We start from the raw sequence: 22,906 nt of genomic DNA on the forward strand, positions 1-22,906 counted from the left end.
GGAATGGACAAAACTACCATCTGGAATTGTGCTAAAAGGCACTAAGTTTGCCTACACTGGAATTTCTGCTATTGGAGCATTCAGCACCCTTGTAAAATACTTGTTTCCTATTTCATTCTAACCGTTTAACTCAAAGCTCATTATTAGGGTTTATGAAGCTACATAAGCAAATGTCCAGTAAAAGGAAGAATGGTAAAGTTCTGAGAGCACCTACTAGTAGTTAGTTACCACATAGGGTTTGACTTTGGAAAGAAAGGATCCTCTCTTAATTACAGGCTGGTAATTCTGTAGGCTCTGACAGAGTTTCTTCTTTTGGTGGAAAACATTGCTACAACCTAACCAAAATGGAGTATGAGAAACATACCAACATTTTATATTAAAGAAGTGACAGAGAGAGAAATAGGCTCGTTGTTGCAACTACAGGAATGCTTACTGAAGTTATCTGAATTTCACCACTCCCATGGTATCCCAGCCACATAACTATAGCAGAAGTGAAGAGTAAGGATACCCAACTGTTAAACACCATGTCCCCTGCCGCCTAGGCCTGTGCTTTGCTTTCCCTGGCATTGGGCTGCCACTGTGTACCCTACCACCACACAAGCGATTTCTCCTGCCCTGCTTCCCTTGTGACTCCCTGATTTTATTACCTGCAGTTTCCGCTGTGTGACAGAAGGCTTGGGTACCAAGGACTCTGCAGCTGTGGGAGTGATTTTCCTTATAAATCCACCATTTTTTGCTCCACTACCAGCCACAAAAGAGGCAAGTAGTTTCCGCAGCTCACCTGTACAGAAACACATGCAAAAGCAGTCATTGTCCCCATGAGCAAGGGAAAAAAATCAAAACTCAAGGGAGAGATTTTGACATTGTCAGTCCTGTTTCCAGAGTAGATTCTTTCAGCTTCTGAAACTTCTCAAAGCTGAAGTTTCAGAAAAGCAGAGAGGCATCCCGCTCACTTAACTGGCAAGGGTATGGCAAGGATCCAAAGAGCAGATAAAAGAGCAGGCTTCCAAAAAGCTCCCTGGCACATAGGACTTCTTCAGAAGGCTCAGGGAGCTGTAATTTCTATGCATCCATTTTTAGCATGGTAAGCAGCAACTGTAAAGTCTACAAGGCCAACAAGCCAAGCAAAGTTACACAAAATTCCGACAGTCAGGAGAAAACACCAGGGGAAAAGCTTGAAGACATGTTCAACCTCTAGAAGCTTTCGTGATGCAGGTTTAACATGGTTTTCCTAGCAGCTAAGTACCAAGAAGGGGAGCACCATCCCACCATCTGGGACTCTATTGTCTACAGAGAGAGATTTCACTGATGGCAGACAGATCCTAGGAAGATCTCTCAGACAACTGCCTGATAATGCATCGGGGCACAAAAAGGTTCTTCCCCTCTGCCTGGTAGCAGAAATATGTTCAAAGGAGATCCCCTGTCCCTCTGTATTCAAGCTCTGTAGATCCATTACCCTGACCATGTAGCCTCCCTCCCTCAGCTTCACCAGATAATATTCACAGCTGTCTGAGCTTCTGCAATACAGCTTTTTATTAAGGTTGACTCATACACAACTGAAACCGCAAGTAGTGAGGAGGTATAAGAAAGAAAATTTGAGGACTCACAGTACCAAAGGACAAACATAAAGAGAATTTTGAAATTTAAATAAAAATAAATATATACTAATATATTTATTTATATAGTAAATATAAATAAAATACTCACCAAGATAGGGACAGCAGGTATAAAGTAACTGCTGATCCACCAGGGGCACACAGTCCTGGTGAGAAAAGGAAGGAAATGCTGAAAGGACACAGCAGGAAATAAACAGTTTTCAGCAAGTCAGAAATGCCATATATGTTGTCATGGGCAGGTTTCAGAACTGCCTTTCCAGGAAAGCAATAAAAATAACTGAATTCCAAACCCACAGTAAAAGTACGAACTTTGCAGCCTAAGTGCTCAGTCCAGCACTGTAACACAATGAGCTGCTTTACATATAGTGTAGCTCAGCCTTTGTTTCTGATCACTGTCAAAGGCCAGCTTAAATCTGATGGTTACAGAAGGGAACCAGGACTGTTGTCACAGCTGCTGCTCATAAAAGAAAAACCTACCCATGGAGGAGAATAAATGAGGCACATCTGTCAGCAATACACCTCTACAGGTGTCTTCACCCAGACTCACTGGAACACCACACTGGGGAGTAATGCCACCCCAGTATTAGCACAGCCAGAGGCATAGGAGGAAAAGCAACTTCAGATCCCATCCATGCAGGCAGTGCATACTGCACTCATTTTGGGGAAGAAAAAGCAAAACCAAAACCACAAACAGCTGATCTCTGCATTTTGTCTCCGTGATTGAAAAGACAGTGCAAAGCAGAACTTTCTAATCAGAACAAAATACATATATCTCTTTGCAAACATATTTATTTTTTTCAAGGAATACTATGTATTGTCTTGCATGTCTGTGAGTTATGTGAAACATCACACATGCAATTAATTCTGCTCTTTTTCTGCTTGCTAATACTGTTTTCAATTCAGCTACCCTTTATCATGCAACTGGAAAACAGGTGACTCCAAAGACAGCAACCTCACTCTTAGAGTCCCATCTTACTATTTCTGTTGAGTTCACCATTGCTAGTATTTATTCCTGAGAAGAGCTACCGTTCTACCAGCCCACCGTGTACTGCAGTGATCAGAAAGCAGGAAAACAGTATCTCATCCTTCAGCATAACCTGGCACCTATTCTGTACACCACTGCAGCAGGTGAGACAGCTCCTGCCTGACAAAAGCCCCAGAGCTGCAACACACACAAAACAGACAATCCAGGATGCAACGCATTTGAGGCACTTGGACAAACTGGGGCATTGTGTCCATCTGCCTGCATATGCTCAGTGCAGCTGCACTGAAGCCCAGTTCCTGATAAAATCTTAAACTCTTGAGGCTGTGGTAAGTCCGCCCTCATCCACAGATTCAGAGGACACGCTACTACACTAACTCACCAAAGCCTGAGCAGGTGTCACAGTATCCATCATCAATCCCTCCTGCCTCACATCAGTGGTAAAAAACAACTCCTCAGGGACTGACGGAACCTGAAACAGAAACCCGAGCAGTTACAACCCAAACAGTAGTCAGTAACTCACACCATTTCTAATAAAGAAAACAGTAAAAACTCACCAACCTGCCACTCACAAAAAAAAAAAAAGAAGCACTAAGGATCCTCTCTGCCCTAAGGAGATCCTTTCCACAAAATTAAAGATTTAATTTGATCACAACAACAGGAAGCACCTTCCTTACCCTCCCCATGCAGTATCTTTCAGCTTTCCAACAAGTTCCTGCTAAGCAGTTACTCCGCTTCCAAATGGAAGCACAAAAGGATTTTGACAGTTCATCATAGACACCATCCCTTTATCAGAGAAAAAATTCCCCCCAAATCCAAGGCTGCCAGCTAGCTCTCCATCTTTGTGACAAGAGCTTCCAGTTCTAACAGGAACCAGCTGTCAATTTGCTTACAAGGATGCAGATTTATAAGCAGAAAATTAAGCTATTAAAACTCCTCTTGGAAAACCAATGTTGCTTCACACAATTCCACTAAAGGAAAATAATTCTCATTAGAACACAGAGAATTCTTTAAAGCCCACACCAGTTTAAAAAAAACCCACCAACAACAAAACAACAAACTACTGTTCTGTAGTGTTTTAACTCATTTCAATACTATTTTGTATTGAGTTCCGTGCCTCACTTTTTCTTCAGGGAACAGTTGTGTGCACACAGGACACTCTACCTGAAAAAGCCAACCAAGAACTGCAAGGATCAGCAGCTTGTTCAGGAAACTCATCTCCTTATCTTCAGAAAGTACCATTAACCTGCCATGCACCAAAAACAGCAAGAGAGAGTGTTAGATTTCAGTAACTCAGTTTTCATTAAGGTAAAAAAAAAAAAAATTCAAATCACTCACTTTCTAATTATACTACTTGTCACCACATACACGTTCCTTACTTGTCTGCCTAACGACAAGTAGAGCAAGCTCTACTTTTTTGTATGTGTGCATCTGAATAACATGCTGTTTTAAGTTTACACTGCAAAAGCTAGTGTTACGTAACTCTCTAGAACATGCTCCAAATTTCCTCATGTATATAGGAAAGAAAACTAGAGCATTATTTTGGCATGGGAGACCTTGTGGGTTTAACGTTCAAATTCAAGGTTTAAAATTCACAGCTGCAGATGTAGAATGAGAGAGGATTTAAAGAATTTTCTTTACTTCAGGAAAAAACACACATTAAAATATTAATCTCTGGGTTTTGGAAGTGCTCCCTTTGCAACTTTATGTAAGATAAGAGGTGCTCATGATTTGCACACACACACACACACACAAAAGTACTTTTATAAGAATCTCCAACTAGGGCCAACATGCATTTTGAAACACCAGGCACCTCAACTAAGCAAGCAAACCTTCACAGAAAAGTTCTCAACAAATATCCTTTCTCAAGCTCTTACCTGTATACTTGCAGCAAGAGACAGAATACTTTCCTGTAGTAATCAAGGAAAGGAGCAATATGATCCATAAGGGAAAGGTACTCCACAATCCAAGGAATAGTGAGGATGGAACGTTGATCCTGAATAGATTGTCTCAGAAGCTTCAAGACATCCAGTACAGGCAGGGTCTTAATAGACAACAGAAATTAAAAGCAGCAGCTTGATATGACCTTTTGATATTTAAAGAAAAACCTTCACAATATCTTGACTTTTTTTTCTAGGAATTAATCATCTGTACATATAAGAGGTGACTTTCTGGCTAATTAAACCATTTCATTGCCCATGAGCAGAGGTAAAAGCCACACTATGACAGCAAACAGAGCTCCCACTGGGACTCTGAAAAGTGAGGCTATAAGCCTGACAACGTACAAGTGGATTTAAGGTCTAAGCCCTTCCTCCTCACATTCAGTACAACACACCACTAGAAGATGGGTGCAAAACTAACAGAAACATTCCTGGGAGCTTGATTTTACACTATAAATACAAGTGTTCTTAGCTAGGTCAGAGTTCTGGTAAGACAGCCCCAGACTAGCAGAAACAACAGGAGACTGAGTACCTCAGCATCAGTGCATTGCTCCCTCTTTTCTAGCTTACACAAACTCCTCTTTCCTTTGTTCCCAACCCCAGAATATGCAGGAGGGGCACAGAACAGTGCAACATCATCCTAGGAACCACCAGCTCACTGTGAAACAGCATAACTATTCATAACCCTGTCAAGCAAAAGGCCAAGTGAGATTTCTTAGAGTGTCATTTCTTACTTGGTTTCTTAATGCTATTGCAGAGTCTTGCAAGTCTCTAGTTGGTTGCTCCACAGTGCGATATGGCAAGAAAACAAGAAACCCCAGGAACTTGGCAAGGAGTCGTAGGCTTAAGAGGACCACAGTGAAACGCTTCTTTTCATCCTGAAATGAAGAAAAGCAAGATGGATCAACGCTAGCCTAAACTGGCAAAGCAACTACTTACACTAAACTTCACTCCCTTCATGTAAAAGGACCACATAGCTTCACCACTGCTCTTAATAGAGTTAATTTTCCAAAATACATACTTATCAAGCATTTTAAATTGCTTCTGCCTCCACTGCTTCACTTATAGCAAGAAGAATTTAATTCAAGAGCTTTCTAAAATAAGCAGCTGCTCAATAACATGTTCATATTAACTTTGGAGTCAATGAGAGGACAGAGAGTTGATCTCCTTTATATCATTACTGCTCTGCAAGTCTTCATAAACCTTTGGCTGCTACTTTGCTAACAGCCTATAAACTGTGACAACTCTGATAGGTATGGATGAGTGAAGAAACATCTGAACAGGTACGAACAGGCATGACTACAGATTCATTCTAACTAAAATCTTTCTACATGGAAAAGCAACAAGGAGCTATTGCACCTAAGTGCAACAATTGGACTCAGTTACTTAGTTGATCTCATGCAGGGTACTAACAACCTAAAAAGAGGCTTTGACTTTTCAAACTATTGTGCATCATCTCTTATGATACAGTTCTATGCAGCAGCCCTGAGGCATGGAAGTAAATGGCAAGGGGCTCACACACCCATAACCAAGTTGCTGAGTTATGACAAAACCAAATGAAGAAGCTCTTGTCCTGCAAATAGTGGTGGAAGCTCCAGGCAATTCACAATCAAGCCAATCATTCTTTGCGTACTGGAAGAGCTCTGGGAAACTCCTGACAGATGTGCTTGCAAAAGACGAGCTCACCTGTTCATCCATGTCTGCTTCCCCATCATTGTGCTCATGCTCCACCAGAGTAAGGCCATTCAGTTCCAGTATCTTCAGGCACAGACTATCCATCAGGTGCTGATTGAACTGGTAACTTCAGCAAAAGATGATGGTGAGTCAGATTGGGCTGGAAACAGCAGTAAAACCTCAACTAATGCACTGCAAAATGTCAAGCTTTTGAGCTGTATCAAGCATCAGCAGACATTCAGTGTAACAGACTGACAGACAAGAAAACAAGGGACAAGACCAGTACTGTCAGAGGGTGTAGGGAGGCAACTAGGAAAGCTAAAGCCTCCTTAGAATTAAACCTGGTGAGAGGGGTCAAGGACAACAGGAAGAGTTTTCAAATATGTGGCAGATAAAACTAACACCGGAGGCAATGTAGGCCCACTGATGAACGAGGTGGGTGCCCTGGTGACAGAAGATACAGAGAAGGCAGAGTTACTGAACACCGCCTTTGTCTCTGTCTACTCTGACAGAGGCTGTCCTGAGGAGCCCTGTACCCCTGAGGCCCCAGAGGAAGTCAGGACAATGGAGGAGTTTGCCTCGGTTGATGAGGACTGGGTTAGGGAGCAATTAGGCAATCTGGACATCCATAAATCCATGAGTCTGGATGGGATGCACCCACAGGTGCTGAGCAAGCTGGCTGAGGTCGTTGCTGGACCACTCTCCATCATCTTTGCCAAGTCTTGGGAAACGGGAGAGGTACCTGAGGACTGGAGGAAAGCAAATGTCACTCCAGTCTTCAAAAAGGGCAAGAAGGAGGAGCTAGGTAACTGTAGACCGGTCAGCCTCACCTCCATCCCTGGGAAACTGATGGAACGACTTATCCTTGGTGCCATCTCAAGGCATATCAGGGATAAGAGGGTCATTAGGGGCAGTCAACATGGCTTCACCAAGGGGAAGTCGTGCTTGACCAACCTCATCGACTTTTATGAGGACATAACAAGATGGATGGATGATGGCAGAGCAATGGATGTGGTCTACCTTGACTTCAGTAAGGCATTTGACATAGTCTCCCACAGCATCCTTACAGCTAAACTGAGAGAGTGCGGTCTGGATGATCGGGTAGTGAGGTGGACTGCGAACTGGCTGAAGTGAAGAAGCTAGAGAGTCGTGGTCAATGGGGCAGAGTCTAGTTGGAGGCCTGTATCTAGTGGAGTGCCTCAAGAGTCAGTACTGGGGTCTATATTATTCAATATATTCATCAACATTTTGGACGAGGGAATAGAGTGCACTATCAGCAAGTTTGCTGATGACACCAAGCTGGGAGGAGTGGCTGACAGACCAGGAGGCTGTGCTGCCATCCAGCAGGATCTGAACAGTCTGGAGAGTTGGGCAGGGAAAAATTTAATGAAATATAACAAGGGCAAGTGTAGAGTCTTGCATCTGGGCAGGAACAACCCCAGGTTGCAGCATAAGTTGGGGAATGACCTGTAAGAGAGCAGTGTAGGGGAAAGGGCCCTGGGGGTCCCAGTGGACAGCAGGATGACCATGAGCCAGCACTGTGCCCTCGTGGCCAGGAAGGCCGATGGCATTCTGGGGTGTATTAGAAGGGGGATGTTTAGTAGGTCAAGAGAGGTTCCCCTTCCCCTCTACTCTGCCCTGGTGAGACAACACCTGGAATACTGTGTCCAGCTCTGGGCCCCTCAGTTCAAGAAGGACAGGGAACTGCTGGAGAGAGTCCAGTGCAGGGCAACAAAGATGATGAAGGGAGTGGAGCACCTCCCTTATGAGAAAAGGCTGAGGAAGCTGGGTCTCTTTAGCTTGGAGAAAAGGAGACTGAGGAGTGGGTGACCTTATTAATGTTTACAAATATATAGAGGGTGAGTGTCATGAGGATGGAGCCAGGCTCTTCTCGGTGACAACCAATGATAGGACAAGGGGTAATGGGTTCAAACTGGAACACAAATGGTTCCACTTAAATTTGAGAAGAAACTTCTTCTCAGTGAGGATAACAGAACACTGGAACAGGCTGCCCTGAGGGGTTGTGGAGTCTCCTGCTCTGGAGACATTCAAAACGCACCTGGACGCATATCTGTGTAACCTCATCTAGGTGTTCCTGCTCCGGCAGGCGGATTGGACTAGATGATCTTTCGAGGTCCCTTCCAATCCCTAACATTCTGTGATTCTGTGGCTGATCTCTTCTTTTCCCCTCATATTTTGTACTTTTTCAACAGATGCTATTTAGCAAGTCCCAATATAAGGGTAATAATATGCATCTGTCAAAGCAGGAAGCTGTAAAATAACTGAACTTAAGATTCAAATCTCCCATACATCACAGCTCCTCTATGCTGTGGATTGTGAAAAATTCATTAAAGAAAACCATGGGCTTCATCCTGAAACTCCTTAGCTTCATGTGTTACCACATAAGAAACACTTGGCCAGTCCAGTGTCCTAGCTAGGCAGCACTGCACACCTTGTCATTGGGAAATGCTGATGGCCTGTAACAAGATATTATGTTCTTGTAGAAGGAAAATTATTACCATATAGTCCAGTCTAATGTAGCACACACACACAAACACTTTCTACGCTCCAGACAGAACCTGCTTATTAACATGTTCATCAGGCATGCTGGCCAAGAACACTAAGTGTGGTATTAGTCATCTTAAAAACATTTCTGATATGCTCTGCCTGGGTTACACCATGCTCCAAGCTCTCCGGACAACTCCCCACTGCAAGAGCAACGTGTTGGTGTTCCCCACTCACCCACACATTTCCCCAAGGAAACAGCAACCACAGGCAGCTAACCTTCCTGCGCTGAGGATGAAGTCCCTGAAGAACTGCTGGCACCCTGGGAACGAAGGGGGTGGACAAGGTCCCCTGATGCTCTGAGGAACAACAAATCTTTCCTGCAGCCTCTTCAGACGACTCAGATTATCAGAACCCAGCATATTAAGGACATCCTGGTCTGGGGTGTCTCCCCAGCTTGCGCCACCACCAATAGGGCCTTTACACATCTGCAGGAGACAGAAAGAGTAGTAAGGTGGAAAATTTGTAATAAGGCATCATTTCACTCAGTTTCTCACCCCACATATTCTGCCTCCCTCACAAGATTTTGTTTTAGAAGTAATAAAAGCATAGCCTTTCCAGGCAGCCCATGTACAGGAGATCTCTTTTCCTCATGCCGAATGCGCAACCCACCTTGCCCATAAACAGCCTAGAGATCCTGAGAGATGGAATTCCAACCCTATACATCTAACTCAGGCACATCCAGCAGGCTAGATGTAGATATGTGGAGGAAACATCACTCGTATGGTTCTCATGAACCACCCAGTAGGATCTTTAGCCCAGTATCCAAGGACTGTGATCCTGCACCGTGCATTCCCAAACCAGGTTTTCCTGGAGTTTCCACAGAGTTAAATAAAGTTAAAAAATTAATGCCCTCCTCCCTCAAACACACAGACACTACTGAGGACTCGAAGAATCACAGAACTGTTGAGGCTGGAAGGGACCTCTTGGATTATCTAATCCAACCTCCTTGCTCAGTCAGCTACAGCAGGTTGTCCAGGACCATGTCCAACTGGGTTTTGAATATCTCCACAGACTGGGACTTCACAACCCCTCTGAGCAACTTGTTTCCATGTTTGACCACCCTCACAGTAAAGTGTTGTCTTGTGTTCGGATGGAATTTCCTCTTTCTCAGTTTGTGTCCACTGCCTCATGCCCTGTCACTGAACATTACTGAGAAGAATCTGGCTCCCTCTTCTTCATTACCTCCCATCAGGTACTTATACAGAGTGCTAAGATAACCTGGAGCCTTCTCTTCTCCGAGCTGAACGGTCTCAGCTCTCTCAGCTTCTCCTCATACAAAAAATGCTCTAGTCCCTTAATCATTTATGTGGCCCTGTGCTGGACTCACTCTAGTAAGTCTATATTTTTCTTGTACTGCCCAGAACTGGACACAGTACTCCAGATGTAACCTAACCAACACAGAGGAAAGGGAAAAGATGACTGCATACTCCTACATTAAGTCAGGGCAGTTTTAATGAGAGAGATCATACTTAAAAGCAACATTTAACTAGATATAAGAAGCAAACAATTACTAGGTCCGTTTATTCCAAACCGCACATTCTCCCCTCCTGAAAGAACATCTTGTTACACTTCTTGACTTTTAAATTATCAGGCCTCCACACAAATCCTCAGCCTAGGTTCTCTTCTGCATGAGTACCATAAAATACACAAGATTCCACAAATCACTTTCTAGTCAGATACATCAGATCCATTGAAGACTCCTAGTTATCAGTTTAAGTCTTTGGTTACTCTTGTGAAACCCTGCAGTCTTCATTAACAAGGCACAGGTATAAAGGAGAAGTACAACACCTAGGACCAATTAAATTCTGTTTATACAACTAAGTCCATCTCACCTCTTTCCCAAAATCTCCCTGAACACACAGACATCATCAGACAGGACACTAAAGGAATTTTCAGCATTCCAACAGCTCACAACTTCTTGGCAATGTGTGTGGGCTAATATTCAAGGTGGAGTTTTGTGTCTGATTTGCTATCCAAAAGGAATCTACCAATAAGCCAGCCACTTATAGAGAAAACAGTGAATATCTACACTCCAATCAGAAGCATCTTTTCTTTCTTCACTCCTTCAGTTACAGTAAAGTCAGATGATGCTTGAAAGTGGCCAAAAACCCCCTGTAAACTACAACAGGAATACTATATCAAAAAGACTCTGTTGCAGTGTTACACAGAAGAACCAGAGACTCTTCACAGGTAGTACACTCACATTATTAATGAACTTAACTGGGAACCTCTGCATTCGATACATGTCAAAACACATCCTTAAAATATCTAAAAATTATAACTGTTCTAAAATTAGAAGGTCAAAGTAAATAACCAAGAAGAATGAATTTTTACAGCTCATTAGGTGTTCGGTGTGCCTTATCCCTGATTTACACAGAGTTCAGTGATTTATCACTGATTTGTATTTCTGGTAAAGGAAGGAAATTCCCATTCTGAAAACTTGGCTCTCCCAAAAAAGTTTCAATAGGAAAATTTCAAATTTGCAAGACACCGTTGGTTTTCTCAGGCCGAGAAAAGATCATATCAGCTTTGATGTATATCTTCATAAAAAAAAAAAAAAAACCAACAACAACAAAAAAACCAAGTCATTTACCTGCATAAGCTGTTTCTGAAAGAGCCTTGCAAAATGGCTGTGGTTGCAGGTTGCCGACAGGTGAGCCATCATGGCCCTGTGAAGGAAAACATCACAAAATGATGACTGGATCTCTGTGGTACAAAAAAAGTGTTCTAATCTCAAACTATACCAAAAGCACAAAATAACTGCTTCTAAGAAAGCAATCTCCAAAAGGCCACTGGGAAAAGCAACATCTTTATAACCATGTTCCCCAAGCACTGAGTCCCATCTGTTGACCACAGAAACAAAAATTCTCCCTGAACACCTGCAGAGCAAACACAGCTCTGGAGATAAACACTCTCTTCCTTTCCTGCAATACTGTTGTTTTTTTAGGAAGAAAATTAACTCATTCATTTCCCACTCTCCCCTGTGCAGAGCAGTGAGATGAGAGTTCACACATATGCAAGTAAGAAAACAGCAATAGCAGTACTTCTGATGCCCAAAGAGAAGGAAAATTTCTCAGTTTAAATCTGTCTTGTTTTGCTCCTGTGGTAAAGAGTCATCTTCATACATGCAACTTGAGTAGCCTGGTGGTTAAGACTAACACAGAAACCCACAAGGCAACTGCTTTCAAAACCATAATAGTTTCTTTATATATAATCTATTTTGATAAAGCAATAAATGAATAAAACACAGTTCACGTTCAATAGAAATGACCACAGTTGTCTTCTTTCCCCAGCCACATACTCTAGAACTTCCTGAAATAATTAGAATATCTAAGAGTTTTTGAACATATGACACACATCTCCATGCTTAAGATGAGTGAGGCACTGGAAACATAAAATGCACACACATATATACAATGACAATGTTCAGAACACAACATACTGGTTGTGAGAGTAGCTCTTTCTGTGATCAGGAAAAGGGAAAGAGCTTCCCCAAGACTGATAAAATTAAGCCCTTGCCACCTATGGCTTGTTTCCTTAAGGTAACAGTTGATACTCTTAAACATAGAAGCAAGTTTACATGAACAGCATCTTCCAAGAAGCACAGCTCCCCCTACAGATTAGTGCAGAAGACCATTAAGGAGAACATGAAATTTAGGACACCGAGCCTAGTGTGCTGCACCAGCAATTCAGGTACACTGCAGATCAAGCTGAAGTTGTATAGGACTCCCACCTGATCTTGTTGCCCAGAACTCTTTCAAAGTCCCAGCCAGTTTTTTCATGGTTATCCTCCCATTCACGCAGCAGTTCATAAAATATATCCCTGTGAATCAAGATATTTAACAGTGTGAATTCTCACCCTTCAAAATTTGAAGTATTAACTGTATATTCAATCATTCCTAAGTTCCCCAGCAAGAATGCACCTCAGATTAAATAACTCAAGCCTCTAAGCATTCAGATACCTTTGCAAAACTCATTAATGTTAGTGGTACTTCAGCGAGTTTCCATTTTCCGTGTCTTTGACAGCAAGCACTTAAGCTTGTTATGCCCAAGCTCTGATGGAATGACCAAAACACCCACTACCAGACATACTGAAGACTGAGAGGCAGGAAAGAATAAGCCACATGAAATAATACCTATGAGGAGAGAAAAAAGGACCAAGACAACTTGCCATTCTCCCCTCACCCTGTTGCTGCAAGCATGGAGGGAGGTGGCAGGAAGAATAAAAGCGTACCAGATTCATATGCAGAAGCAATCCGGTAGGGTGACACACTGCACTGGCATTTACCAGAAGCCTCAATAACTCCTGAAACATTAGGCTGTTCTTCTCTAAAGACATTAAGCATTTAGCTCCTGCAGTCAATATGGACAAAGACTTTTTTTTTTAATTAGAGTGAAAAATGTCAAGAATTTTCTACAGCATGTAGCATACATGAGATATTCTTAATACCCTTTGTTCATGGTAAGATTATACCCTGTGAGCCATATACTAACAGCATAAGAAACTTACCTTTGTTTCTTAAATATGTGAAATGCTCTGTCACTGGGGAAGTTAGAGCGATTGTCTGTTTCTGGCTGGAAAGAAACAGACTGAATGGAGCATGGCAGCAGGAGAGACACCTGGTAAAGATATAAAGGCAGACATTATGCTAATACAAGTCTCTAATTTATCCAACAGTGTGAGACCTAGAAAAAGCAGGGAAGAGGTCATGGCGAAACAAAGTATCACTAGTTGAGTTGTTCAGACACTAGCCATTTATTAAACCAATTGCTAACTGCTAGTAAACACCAACAGTCTTACAACCTACATGACACTACAGAGCTAGAAACACTCGGCATTATGAATGGAAGCATCTCTGTTCTCTCAGAAATCTCTGCACAACAGAATGCAACCAGTACTGATACAGTGTGGAAAGAACGATCTGCAGTCAAAGTGTACCTTCTATATAAGGCTCCAGAGAATGCAGGATAGTGGCTGGCTACTCCTATATTATTCTTCTTTCTCCTATTCAAAAAGCCTATGTCTTCAAGTAACAAGAGATCTTTATTTACAGTTTTAACTAAAAAGTTCAGCTGTTGACATGCCCTCGTCTCAGAAAGTACATGGTACTTTCTTTGCTAAGAGTAATTATTTTTTTTTTTAAAGAGAGATGAGACAAGATATAAAATACATTAAGGAAGGTATTCCTATCATCCAGCTTTAGTCCTCTAACTCAGATGATTAGATCAGGAAACCAGTTTTCACAAGCTGCACCGAAGCTCCATTTGCCTCAAAGGAGTCTGTAGCTATGAAACAAATTCACTTGTTCCAAACTACATTCTGATATTGCATCTAACCAATCACTCTTCTTGGATGAATGTTTATTAGATGAGAATCTCAAAAGCAAAATCTGACCCTGTCAAAGTCACTGCTTCAGGTCAGGGCCATGAGCTCAGCACAAGGCTGGCCAGCAGTGATTCACAGCTAACAGTCACTGGCCATAGCAATTCACTCAGCCACTGACAAAAAAAAACCCCACAAAAGTAGCTTTCAGACACCTGCCAAAGACAACATTACAAGATACTCAAAGGAGAAGGAGTGAGATTTAACATCAAAGCCATCGCAAATAAAAGAGAAACACCACAATGGTTTGAAGCAACATCATTTGAGGTCTGCCAGTTCTTACCTTGGCTGTGCTGTTTTCATAAGCCTGCCTGAGCCTCTCATGCAAGGCCGGAGAAAAGGATGCAATCCGTTCATTTTCAGCCAAAAGCTTCAGCATCCCCTTTTCTAAACGGGAAATTATTCTGCCAAGACAACACGGATAAAACACAGACAGACAGACATAAACAACACATGATCAGACCTAAAGAAATGCTTATGCTCCTTCTTTATGAGGCTACCAAGCAAAGAGTTCTAAGCCCCAGGTACCTAGTTGTGAACTCCTACCAGTATCTCTAGGGCCACTTTTTATGACTTTTGCATTCTTGCATAATTACACTGCAGTTCAGTAGACAGATCCATACAAGGAAAACTCACAGACACCCAAATCAAGGTCAAGTTGTGTGTTTCTGAGGCAAAACTTAACAACTCCATGCCTGTAAGCAGTAAAGCTCTAAAATCCAAGCACAATTCCTTAATTTCACACAAATCTCCAGACATAAGCAGAAGAAAAAAAATATTCAACTCACTCATACTGATAATCCAAGACTTGAACAGCAAAATAAACACAATTGTGAACACTTCGGAAATGCTGCCTCCCTGATGCATCTAAGGTAAAAAAAAAAACGTGAGACAACAGCATGTATCCACCATTTATAAACTAGAAGATCAACAATTAACTCTCAAGGAAAGCAGGAACTGCCATATCCAAAAAACAGTCTTCCAGACTGGTATCCAATTTCCAGAAGTTCCCACTCCCTGCCACCTGAACAGACAAATCCTCCCATTCCTATTCTTCCTATTCTAATGGCAACTGAATTGTTCAGTGCTGTATGGGAAAGAAAAAATTCCTTCTCAACATTCTGGCCAACAGTAAGCAGATCCAGGAGAAAAGGCAGACCAACTGCAATCAGTTGTCATTTGCTGTTCCCATAGCTGGAGACTGTGTTCCTAATCTCAGCCCTAAGAATCACTGAGCAGCAAAACAAAGGTCAGTCAAATTGAGGCATTTAGGGAGAGGTGAGGCAAGTCTCATCTTAAAGCCACTCTTCTGGGTTTTTTTAATCTATGTCAAAGTACTAACCGCACCAAGCTGAAGTATGAATATGCTAATAACAAATAGAACAATTACACCTCTATGTAGGCACTCACAACCCAACCTTAAATTTAAGAAACACATAACTGATCAACAACAATTTCAAGTTGCAAGGACCAATGGAGGAGAGACTTTAGCGTATGTCTCCTTCCCTCTGAAAGTCAGCGTTGGCAAGTAGCTACAGCAAATCCCACACAATAGCAGAAAACTAGATTCCAACACTATCTAGCAACTCCACTCTATCATATTGTGCACACATGCATAATTTTTCTCAGCATCTCAGTTGAGTCCCACAGTGGTAATAAGGCACTTCTATGGACATAAAGACTAACTGTCAAAGCTAAAGGCAATTCCTCTATATCACATTATCATCCCATGGAAGTAGCGGTCTTTCCGCTTAGTACCATTGCTTACCTTCACTTCTTTCATTGACTTCAAGGTCACTATCCCCGTCTTCTGCAGAAGAAGTGCCTTTAGATGTCAACAGCTGTAGAACAAAAAAGAGCTCCAGAAAAATATTCGGCACCAGGTTTTCTGGAAGACAGGAAATTAGATACTGATAGTGGATATTCAGTATTGACCTGCTTTAATAAACAAAGGCAAAAAGACAAATAGCCGTTCTGTGGCACAGTCAAAGAACTCCCTCCCCACATACAGCCACAGTGTAAATCAGCATGGGAATTACAGGAAAAATTTGCTAGGGAAGAGTCTGGTTTCAGACAGGGCTACACAGCTTCAGCCTGCTGCAGCTCTAAGCACTGCACCAGGTTCACCTCCTCTCTAAATTCTAATAACTGTGTTTGCTTAGTTTATTTTTGTAGAAATTGTTTGTACACAGTAATTGCCCCACAACTTTCACTTCTCATCTACCTCCCCCTCGCAACACACATGCAAGTTCAAAGCTCAAAGAAACGCCAGCATCGCGTCTCCTGGGTCTTCACCTGCTATACACGATGAATAGATCTGTGCCAGACACTCCAAATGTTTCTTGCAGGAAACTTTAGCAGGATTTGCGCAGGTCACCAGATGGCTTTCAGCAGGAAGGCTGGCACTGCGAGCATAGCTAGGCTTAGTAGGAGTACCAGGATCAGGGGATATCCCTGCAGGAGAAGATGCCTGGTGCAGCAATTTGCATCTGAAATTCAAGAGCAGCAACATACCATGTGACTGAAGATGATACACAGCAGCCATGTGGCCAGAAGAGGTCTTTCTCTTATAGTCCAGCATGAAGGAATTCCTGTAACAGCTAACCATGTCATTTACACTGTCCAGAGCTGCTTTTAGCATAACAGTAATTTAACTCATCTTTCCATTAATGAGAAATGGTCTTGCAACTAGCAACCAAAAGATGCAAAAGAATCACATTCAAATTAGAACTGTGCTAAAATAGCGTGGCACTTTGACCAAATTATCTAAGTAACATTATTGCTTCTCATTTAAATCAATGTTTGTTGGGAACATGGAATCTGTTAGAGACTACATCCTAAAATAAAATTTGCATATACAATTTCTGACAGCTAGACACGAAATCTGTGAAAATAAGGTTCTCATAAGGCTCAGATATATTTGTAAGTTAACGACGCCCTGAGAAGATCCAATACCACGAAGTGGAAAGGCAATGCAACAACTGATGAAACCCCGTACTGACAAGTTAAATGACAGAAGGAACAAGCTACTTCAATTGCTGGATTATAAATCAATAATGATTACTCCCATACAAAGATATTGTAAAAAATATATACCTACAGAAGTCACCAAAATGCAGCAGCAGAGTGGTGTGTGTAAGACACAATAGAAGCAGGTAAAAAGCCAGTAACAGCAATATCAAATGATTGTTAAAGATCCTAAAGGAACATCCACGCTTGGAACATCATACCACGTCTTACCACATTGTCTCAAAAGTAAAATCTTTACAAATCACTTTACAGGCTGTGAGGAAGGCAGAAATGTTTCTAACTGCAAAGAACTTTTTCTATTGTCCTATTGCTAATAGAACTGCTGTGACGAAGAACCAATTAGTCCCAAAATGGGAGCAGAAAGGTTATTAAATAACATCTCCCTTTCAAAATCATTAACACTTCCTCTACATTTGCATCATTAACTCATTTCCTTTAAACCAGACTATGCTTTCCATCACAGGCGCAATCTTCAAACACAGCCTAATTACACCAGCCCAAACCCACTTGCTTCACATGTGCAATCTCAGGAAAGCTGCACTGGTGATAGCTACACTTGCAAGCCCATGAAGAGGCAATCTTATGAAAGCAGTGAGGACTGACTAAACTTCTGAAGATGAAGAGAGGGTCATTGTTCCAGAGTCAGCATACCTCTAGAATCATGATCTAGCTGCATTAATATCATAGTCTGATACCAGAATCATGTTTGGTTTTAGGCAAATTATAGTTAAAGGTCACCGATATCTGTTTCAGACATTTTTCTTGTCATTTCCACTCTGATATTGGCACCACCTTAACACAAGAGAATTAAGAATGAATACAAGCTTATCATCACCCTCCTCAGACTGTACCGTTCTTTCTTCAGCATCTCCCTTTCCTCTTGAAGGCTGTTGCTCATCACAGACATAAGGTTTCCTTCCTGGACAGCAGTAAAGGCCTCAAGGCTTGACCCAGATGAAAACCGAGCAGCTGGAGACTGGCTGACAGGTGTAGAAGTGAAGCACATCTTTGGTTTTGAGAGAGGGCGCTCAGCACTTACAGGAGTTGGGTTGATTCGCCTTGATGGTTTGCTTTTGCTGAAAGAGTGAGAAGCAATTCCACTGAAATCAAGCTAAACAACAAAAAAGGTTAGGTTTCATGACAGATATGCATGCAACTCTTCCAGAAGAATCTAATGCTAAAATAAAACAGATATGGAGTTAGGATATTGAATTTCTAAACTGTACATATAATTGCTAACTTTATTCTGGTCACTGAATAAAAAGTCACAGAGCTACAGACTGCTAAAATCAGCCTGCTGACCCTTGCTGCAAAATTAATTATCTATAATCGATGCACAGAATACATAACACAGTGCCACATAACTCTTTCAAGCACTTATAATTCAAGAGGACAGGATATGCCTCACTTTACTAAGAAACTAATTCACCAGCAGTTTCTAACACAACCAGGAGAGTAAAAAAAAATAAAATAAAAAATTGCCATTGTCTATCAATAAAAGTCCAGGCTCCCAATTACCATAGGCCTTTTTACTTTATGGAAAGCCATCCTTCCTGCATAAACTACCTAGATTTGTCCTTCAGGAAGAGTCTCAATAATGCGGTAACAGACATACTGGAAATGTCATCCAGGAACATAAAGCATCACACTTCTGCAGAAAATGACGGTTGCTACATATAAATTGCTATGGTGTTCTCAAAAATCGCTATAGCACTGGCTTCCAAACACTTCATGACCTCCTTCCTTACTCTTTTTCCTAGCTGGGTGTAATGCAATCAAGGAAGAGATATTTACTGTCTATGCTGGAAACACACCTTATCTCCCTTGATCAAAGCATCATCTAAAGCAGGGGTGACAAACTCTTTCACTGGGGGCCACATGAGCCTCACGGTTGCCTTCACAGGGCCAAATGTAATTTTAGGACTGTATAAATGTAACTACTCCTACATTTAGAGTCCTAAAATTACATTCAGCCCTTTGAAGGCAACCATGAGGCTGATGTGGCCCCCTGGGAAAATGAGTTTGATACCCCTGATCTAGAGCATCATCTAGACCCAGCGCCTGGATCTGCTGCACAGACCCACAGAGTTATCAGTTTTCAGAGACCAGTGCCTGATATATGGAGCAAACAGGCTGACATGAAAGCCTTTTATTTGGTAATGTGGATTTTAAAGAGTAAAATCTGAAAGAGGACTGAAGCAACAACAACACAAACAGCTGCCCAGATTCTAAGCCAAAGTCACCAGGGAGACCAGGCCTTGCTGCAGACCAAGGAGAATACAGGCAACAGCTAGCTATTTTGTCTGTGATCACACAGCAAAAAGGAGGCTGCATGCTAACATCTGTTACCAGAAGCCACAGAACGTCAATCCAAAAGCTTTTTTTGCTAGCATCGGTAAAGCTGAAGAGCCTTCCAGGACTGCTATTCATTAGCAATTGCTATTGTGTTAAATGAGAAATGTTAAGAGGCAAGATAATGCTGACTTGTTAGAACACGCAAGGACAAAGATGTGCTTTGTATCATCTGGTCTGCGCATCAGTAAGCTGCAGGCAGCATCATGAGTGAGAAACTAAAGAGGCATCTTCGGTGAGTTCATGGAGTAGAAACCTGAGTACCCGTTGAATCAATATTCCCCTACATGGCACCCGTAACAAAGCAGTTCTGACCAAAAAGTCCAGACGCCAGCCCTCAGGTGTTGTTTATTACAGCATCTTCTATATCTGGACACACACAACAGGATGAGCTAGTCAAGGAACAGTAACCAACAGCACAATCCAAATGAGACAATGAGGCAGACTTGCTCTTACTTTACCCAGCCGGAGGCAGCACCCACGGGTGGAAATTCCTCCAAGTTGTTAAGATTTAGCTGGCTGGGTGGGGATCTGGCAGAAACAAGTGGCACTTCACTCCGCTTCCTCCTCCCTCCGCTCCACAATACACTGTCATTCCTTCCATCTTCCTCTTCAGCAAGGGAACGTCCCAGATCCCGAGCTACCTGCCGGCCAGAAGCACCAACAAAGCTGTTGCCTTTCCTCCGGCCTCGTCTCGCTGGCAGGGCTTCAGGCGTGGCTGTGAGGAAGCTCCCCAAGCTGGCCTTCTGAGATGACCGTTTCTCACCATGGTTAAGCACAGGGCTGTACCCAAAGCTCACGCTGCTACTGGACACCGTGCTAGGGAAGTCACCACAAGGGCTAGACAGGCTTGACCCAGAAAAGGAAGATGAGTTGCTGGATGCCACAGGGGGAGAAAAGCTGATATCCGTGGTGCAGGTGGTCACTGAAGTCCTTTGGGAAAAGAGCTGCACTCGGCTGCTGGTTGCGTGGCCTGCCCTCCTTTCTGATCCTGTCCTCTGGCTCCCATGGGCCTTGGAATTAGGAGTTTTAGCAGGAGTAGAAGGCCCATTAGTCAGGATCTGGCTGGTCTGCTCCCTTAAAAAATTTAGCAGAAAAGGCACAAAGTCTTTCTGAAGCAAACTAAGAGATACCAGCTTGTCATGGATGTGGTTCTCCTACAAGGAAAGAGGACAAAGCATTAAAGATGCTACCTGATTCTTTCTTTCCATGTGCTCAGACTCATTTCAGTAGCAACGGTGGGATGGCAATATACAGTAAAAACCAACGTGACTTGTCAAAGCAGATCACTGACACTCACATGACCTTAGCCCTGGTCATAGATCTGAAATTCAGCCTGCACACAAGCAGGAGTCATTCACTTTGGTCTCCAACTGGGAAACAGTGGAACTGTTCCATGGAAACACCAGTAATACTCACTGCAGCGACGACCAGAGAGAACCTGAAGCAACTGTCACCCTTAAGTCCAACATTTCAAAGACATCAATACTGAAGCAGCTAGTCCTAACAGAAAAATCTAAAACCTGCCATTTCTCCATCCCCTATTTGTCTCTGAATGCCACCTGCTTCCACAAAGGGGTGCTACAACAACTGCTGAAGCACTTTGGAGTCCTGCAGTGCCAAATACAAGACCAAAGTTGCTCTTCTATTTCAATTAAATAATTTTGTTCCCTTGAGACCTCACAGAGATCTAAACAGAGACTGTGCAACTTTAAGGTCCATGAAGTTTATACTTAAGAAACAAACCCACCACAGACTCAACACATTTAAAATCTAAACAAGTGGTGATCTTACAAGGGTGAATCTATACAAAAAAAGAGCTCATATTACACACACAATTCAAAGATTTTTATGCTGGGTAAAATTTCTTTTGTTCCTAACCCTGCACCAGGCTTCTGCTTCCTCTCAGTAAGATCCAGCAACAACATCACAAGAAGCTCTCACAGGCAGCAACTTATTCCTTACTAATATTAAAATCATTGCACATATATTCCCACTCACTTATATCCACACATCTGCTAGACAAAAAGTCAAGAGAGTAAATGCTATTTCTGAAGGACTTTTTTATATGAAAGGAGTCAGCGAAAGCACAGCCATGACTGGACTTCTACAGTCCCGAACACCTATGCTGAAATTCCCATTTAAAAATCTGAGATCAGCTCAGCTTCCTGGAGAAGCATGAGACTCCAACACAGCCTGGATAACAAGCCGAGCAGCCAAGGCTCAGTGCTTTAGCACTCCAACACTCAGTGAAAAATCACAGGTCAGAACACAAACCCCACGAGGTGTCAAAAGACCCAACTTCTTACCAGCTCCAGTCTAAAACTGCCAAGGAATACAGAGCAAGACATCACGTATCATTTCCTTAGGTGCTCTCCCAGGTTTAGCATAGAGGCACAAAGACAATTAGAGTCTGTGCTATGCACAAGGTCAGATAGTTTTTTCAGCTTTTCAGAGCACAACCTGCTTTCACTCATCTTTCTTTGTGCAAGTTACCAGAGGTTTGGTTCCTCCAAGGCCAGATAACAGCAGCCTGTCAACAGCCACCAGCTGCCAGTCTCCCAGTTACTTTCTCATGCTGAAGCAACTGAGCTGCTCCCAGCAGCGAAAGGCACTTGGCAATTCCCTTGCAAGGGCAAAGTTTTTGTCCTCCGCACCCCTCACTCCTGCAGTGCTGGCTGAGCTGCCAGCATCTCAAACTTCATAACCTCCACAGGTCTGCTTCTGCAAGTCACAGTTCAGGAAACACTGGATGACATAAAATACTGGTCTCTTCTTCCCACAAGTTTAGGATGACAGCAACGCATGACTAACTCTTGTGAGTGACAGCAGTGAGTTTTGATTTTTATTAATACTAGGTAATACGCTGTGAGGGACTTGGGCAGAAAATGCTTTAAATAAAAATTGCTTATCTTTGTTATTAGTGAAATACAAGCACTGATGGCCCATCTACAGTTACAAATTCTTCTGTTACCACAGGAACCCAAACTATCCATCCATATCCCATTACAAAACTAACCCTACTCAAACACAGCAAGAACTAGCTCCGAGCCCTGAAACATGCTCCTCAACGTACAGGCAGGACGTGCAACCAGGCGGAGGATGCAGTCGTGTTTGCACAGAGCCACGTACGGAGCCCCTCGACGCAGCCGTGCCTCGGAGCCCCAGCCCCAGGGCTGCTGACAGCTAAGACCACCTCTCATCGTTACCTTTCCCGCCAGAGACGAGGGAAGCGGCAACCCCCGTGTCACCGCGTTTCCCCAGGACACCAGCTGCCCTCCCGTCCTCTTCCTCCGGTCGCCGCTGGCACACGACAGCCAGGGGATGCGGGCACCGCCTTCGCGCCACGCTTCCCGCGACA

The 22,906-nt window shown here is 42.8% G+C and overlaps 1 protein-coding gene across 10 annotated transcripts in view; it reads right to left on the reverse strand.

Moving 5' to 3' along the window:
- CDAN1 (codanin 1) overlaps positions 1 to 22,906 on the reverse strand; it is a 36,906-nt gene that overhangs the window by 13,312 nt on the left and 688 nt on the right. For 9 of the 10 annotated variants that reach the window (XR_011739339.1, XR_011739338.1, XR_011739340.1 and 6 more), the window contains exons 2-18: positions 20,002 to 20,702; positions 18,045 to 18,269; positions 16,459 to 16,652; positions 15,932 to 16,051; positions 14,952 to 15,030; positions 14,447 to 14,567; positions 13,291 to 13,400; positions 12,514 to 12,603; positions 11,374 to 11,449; positions 8,997 to 9,205; positions 6,225 to 6,339; positions 5,273 to 5,416; positions 4,476 to 4,642; positions 3,763 to 3,844; positions 2,981 to 3,070; positions 1,708 to 1,762; positions 648 to 781 (exon numbers count right to left, since the gene is read on the reverse strand). Coding sequence is in view for 4 of the 10 variants with exons in the window: in XM_071809227.1 (XP_071665328.1) it covers positions 648 to 781; positions 1,708 to 1,762; positions 2,981 to 3,070; positions 3,763 to 3,844; positions 4,476 to 4,642; positions 5,273 to 5,416; positions 6,225 to 6,339; positions 8,997 to 9,205; positions 11,374 to 11,449; positions 12,514 to 12,603; positions 13,291 to 13,400; positions 14,447 to 14,567; positions 14,952 to 15,030; positions 15,932 to 16,051; positions 16,459 to 16,652; positions 18,045 to 18,269; positions 20,002 to 20,702 (2,712 nt within the window). In the remaining 6 variants the exon portion in view is untranslated. The remainder of the gene's footprint in view (positions 1 to 647; positions 782 to 1,707; positions 1,763 to 2,980; positions 3,071 to 3,762; positions 3,845 to 4,475; positions 4,643 to 5,272; positions 5,417 to 6,224; positions 6,340 to 8,996; positions 9,206 to 11,373; positions 11,450 to 12,513; positions 12,604 to 13,290; positions 13,401 to 14,446; positions 14,568 to 14,951; positions 15,031 to 15,931; positions 16,052 to 16,458; positions 16,653 to 18,044; positions 18,270 to 20,001; positions 20,703 to 22,906) is intronic. The other variant, XM_071809229.1, reaches the window with a different exon arrangement.

The sequence above is a fragment of the Patagioenas fasciata genome, chromosome 5 (assembly GCF_037038585.1).
Source record: "Patagioenas fasciata isolate bPatFas1 chromosome 5, bPatFas1.hap1, whole genome shotgun sequence".
In the NCBI taxonomy this organism is placed as follows: Eukaryota; Metazoa; Chordata; class Aves; order Columbiformes; family Columbidae; genus Patagioenas; species Patagioenas fasciata.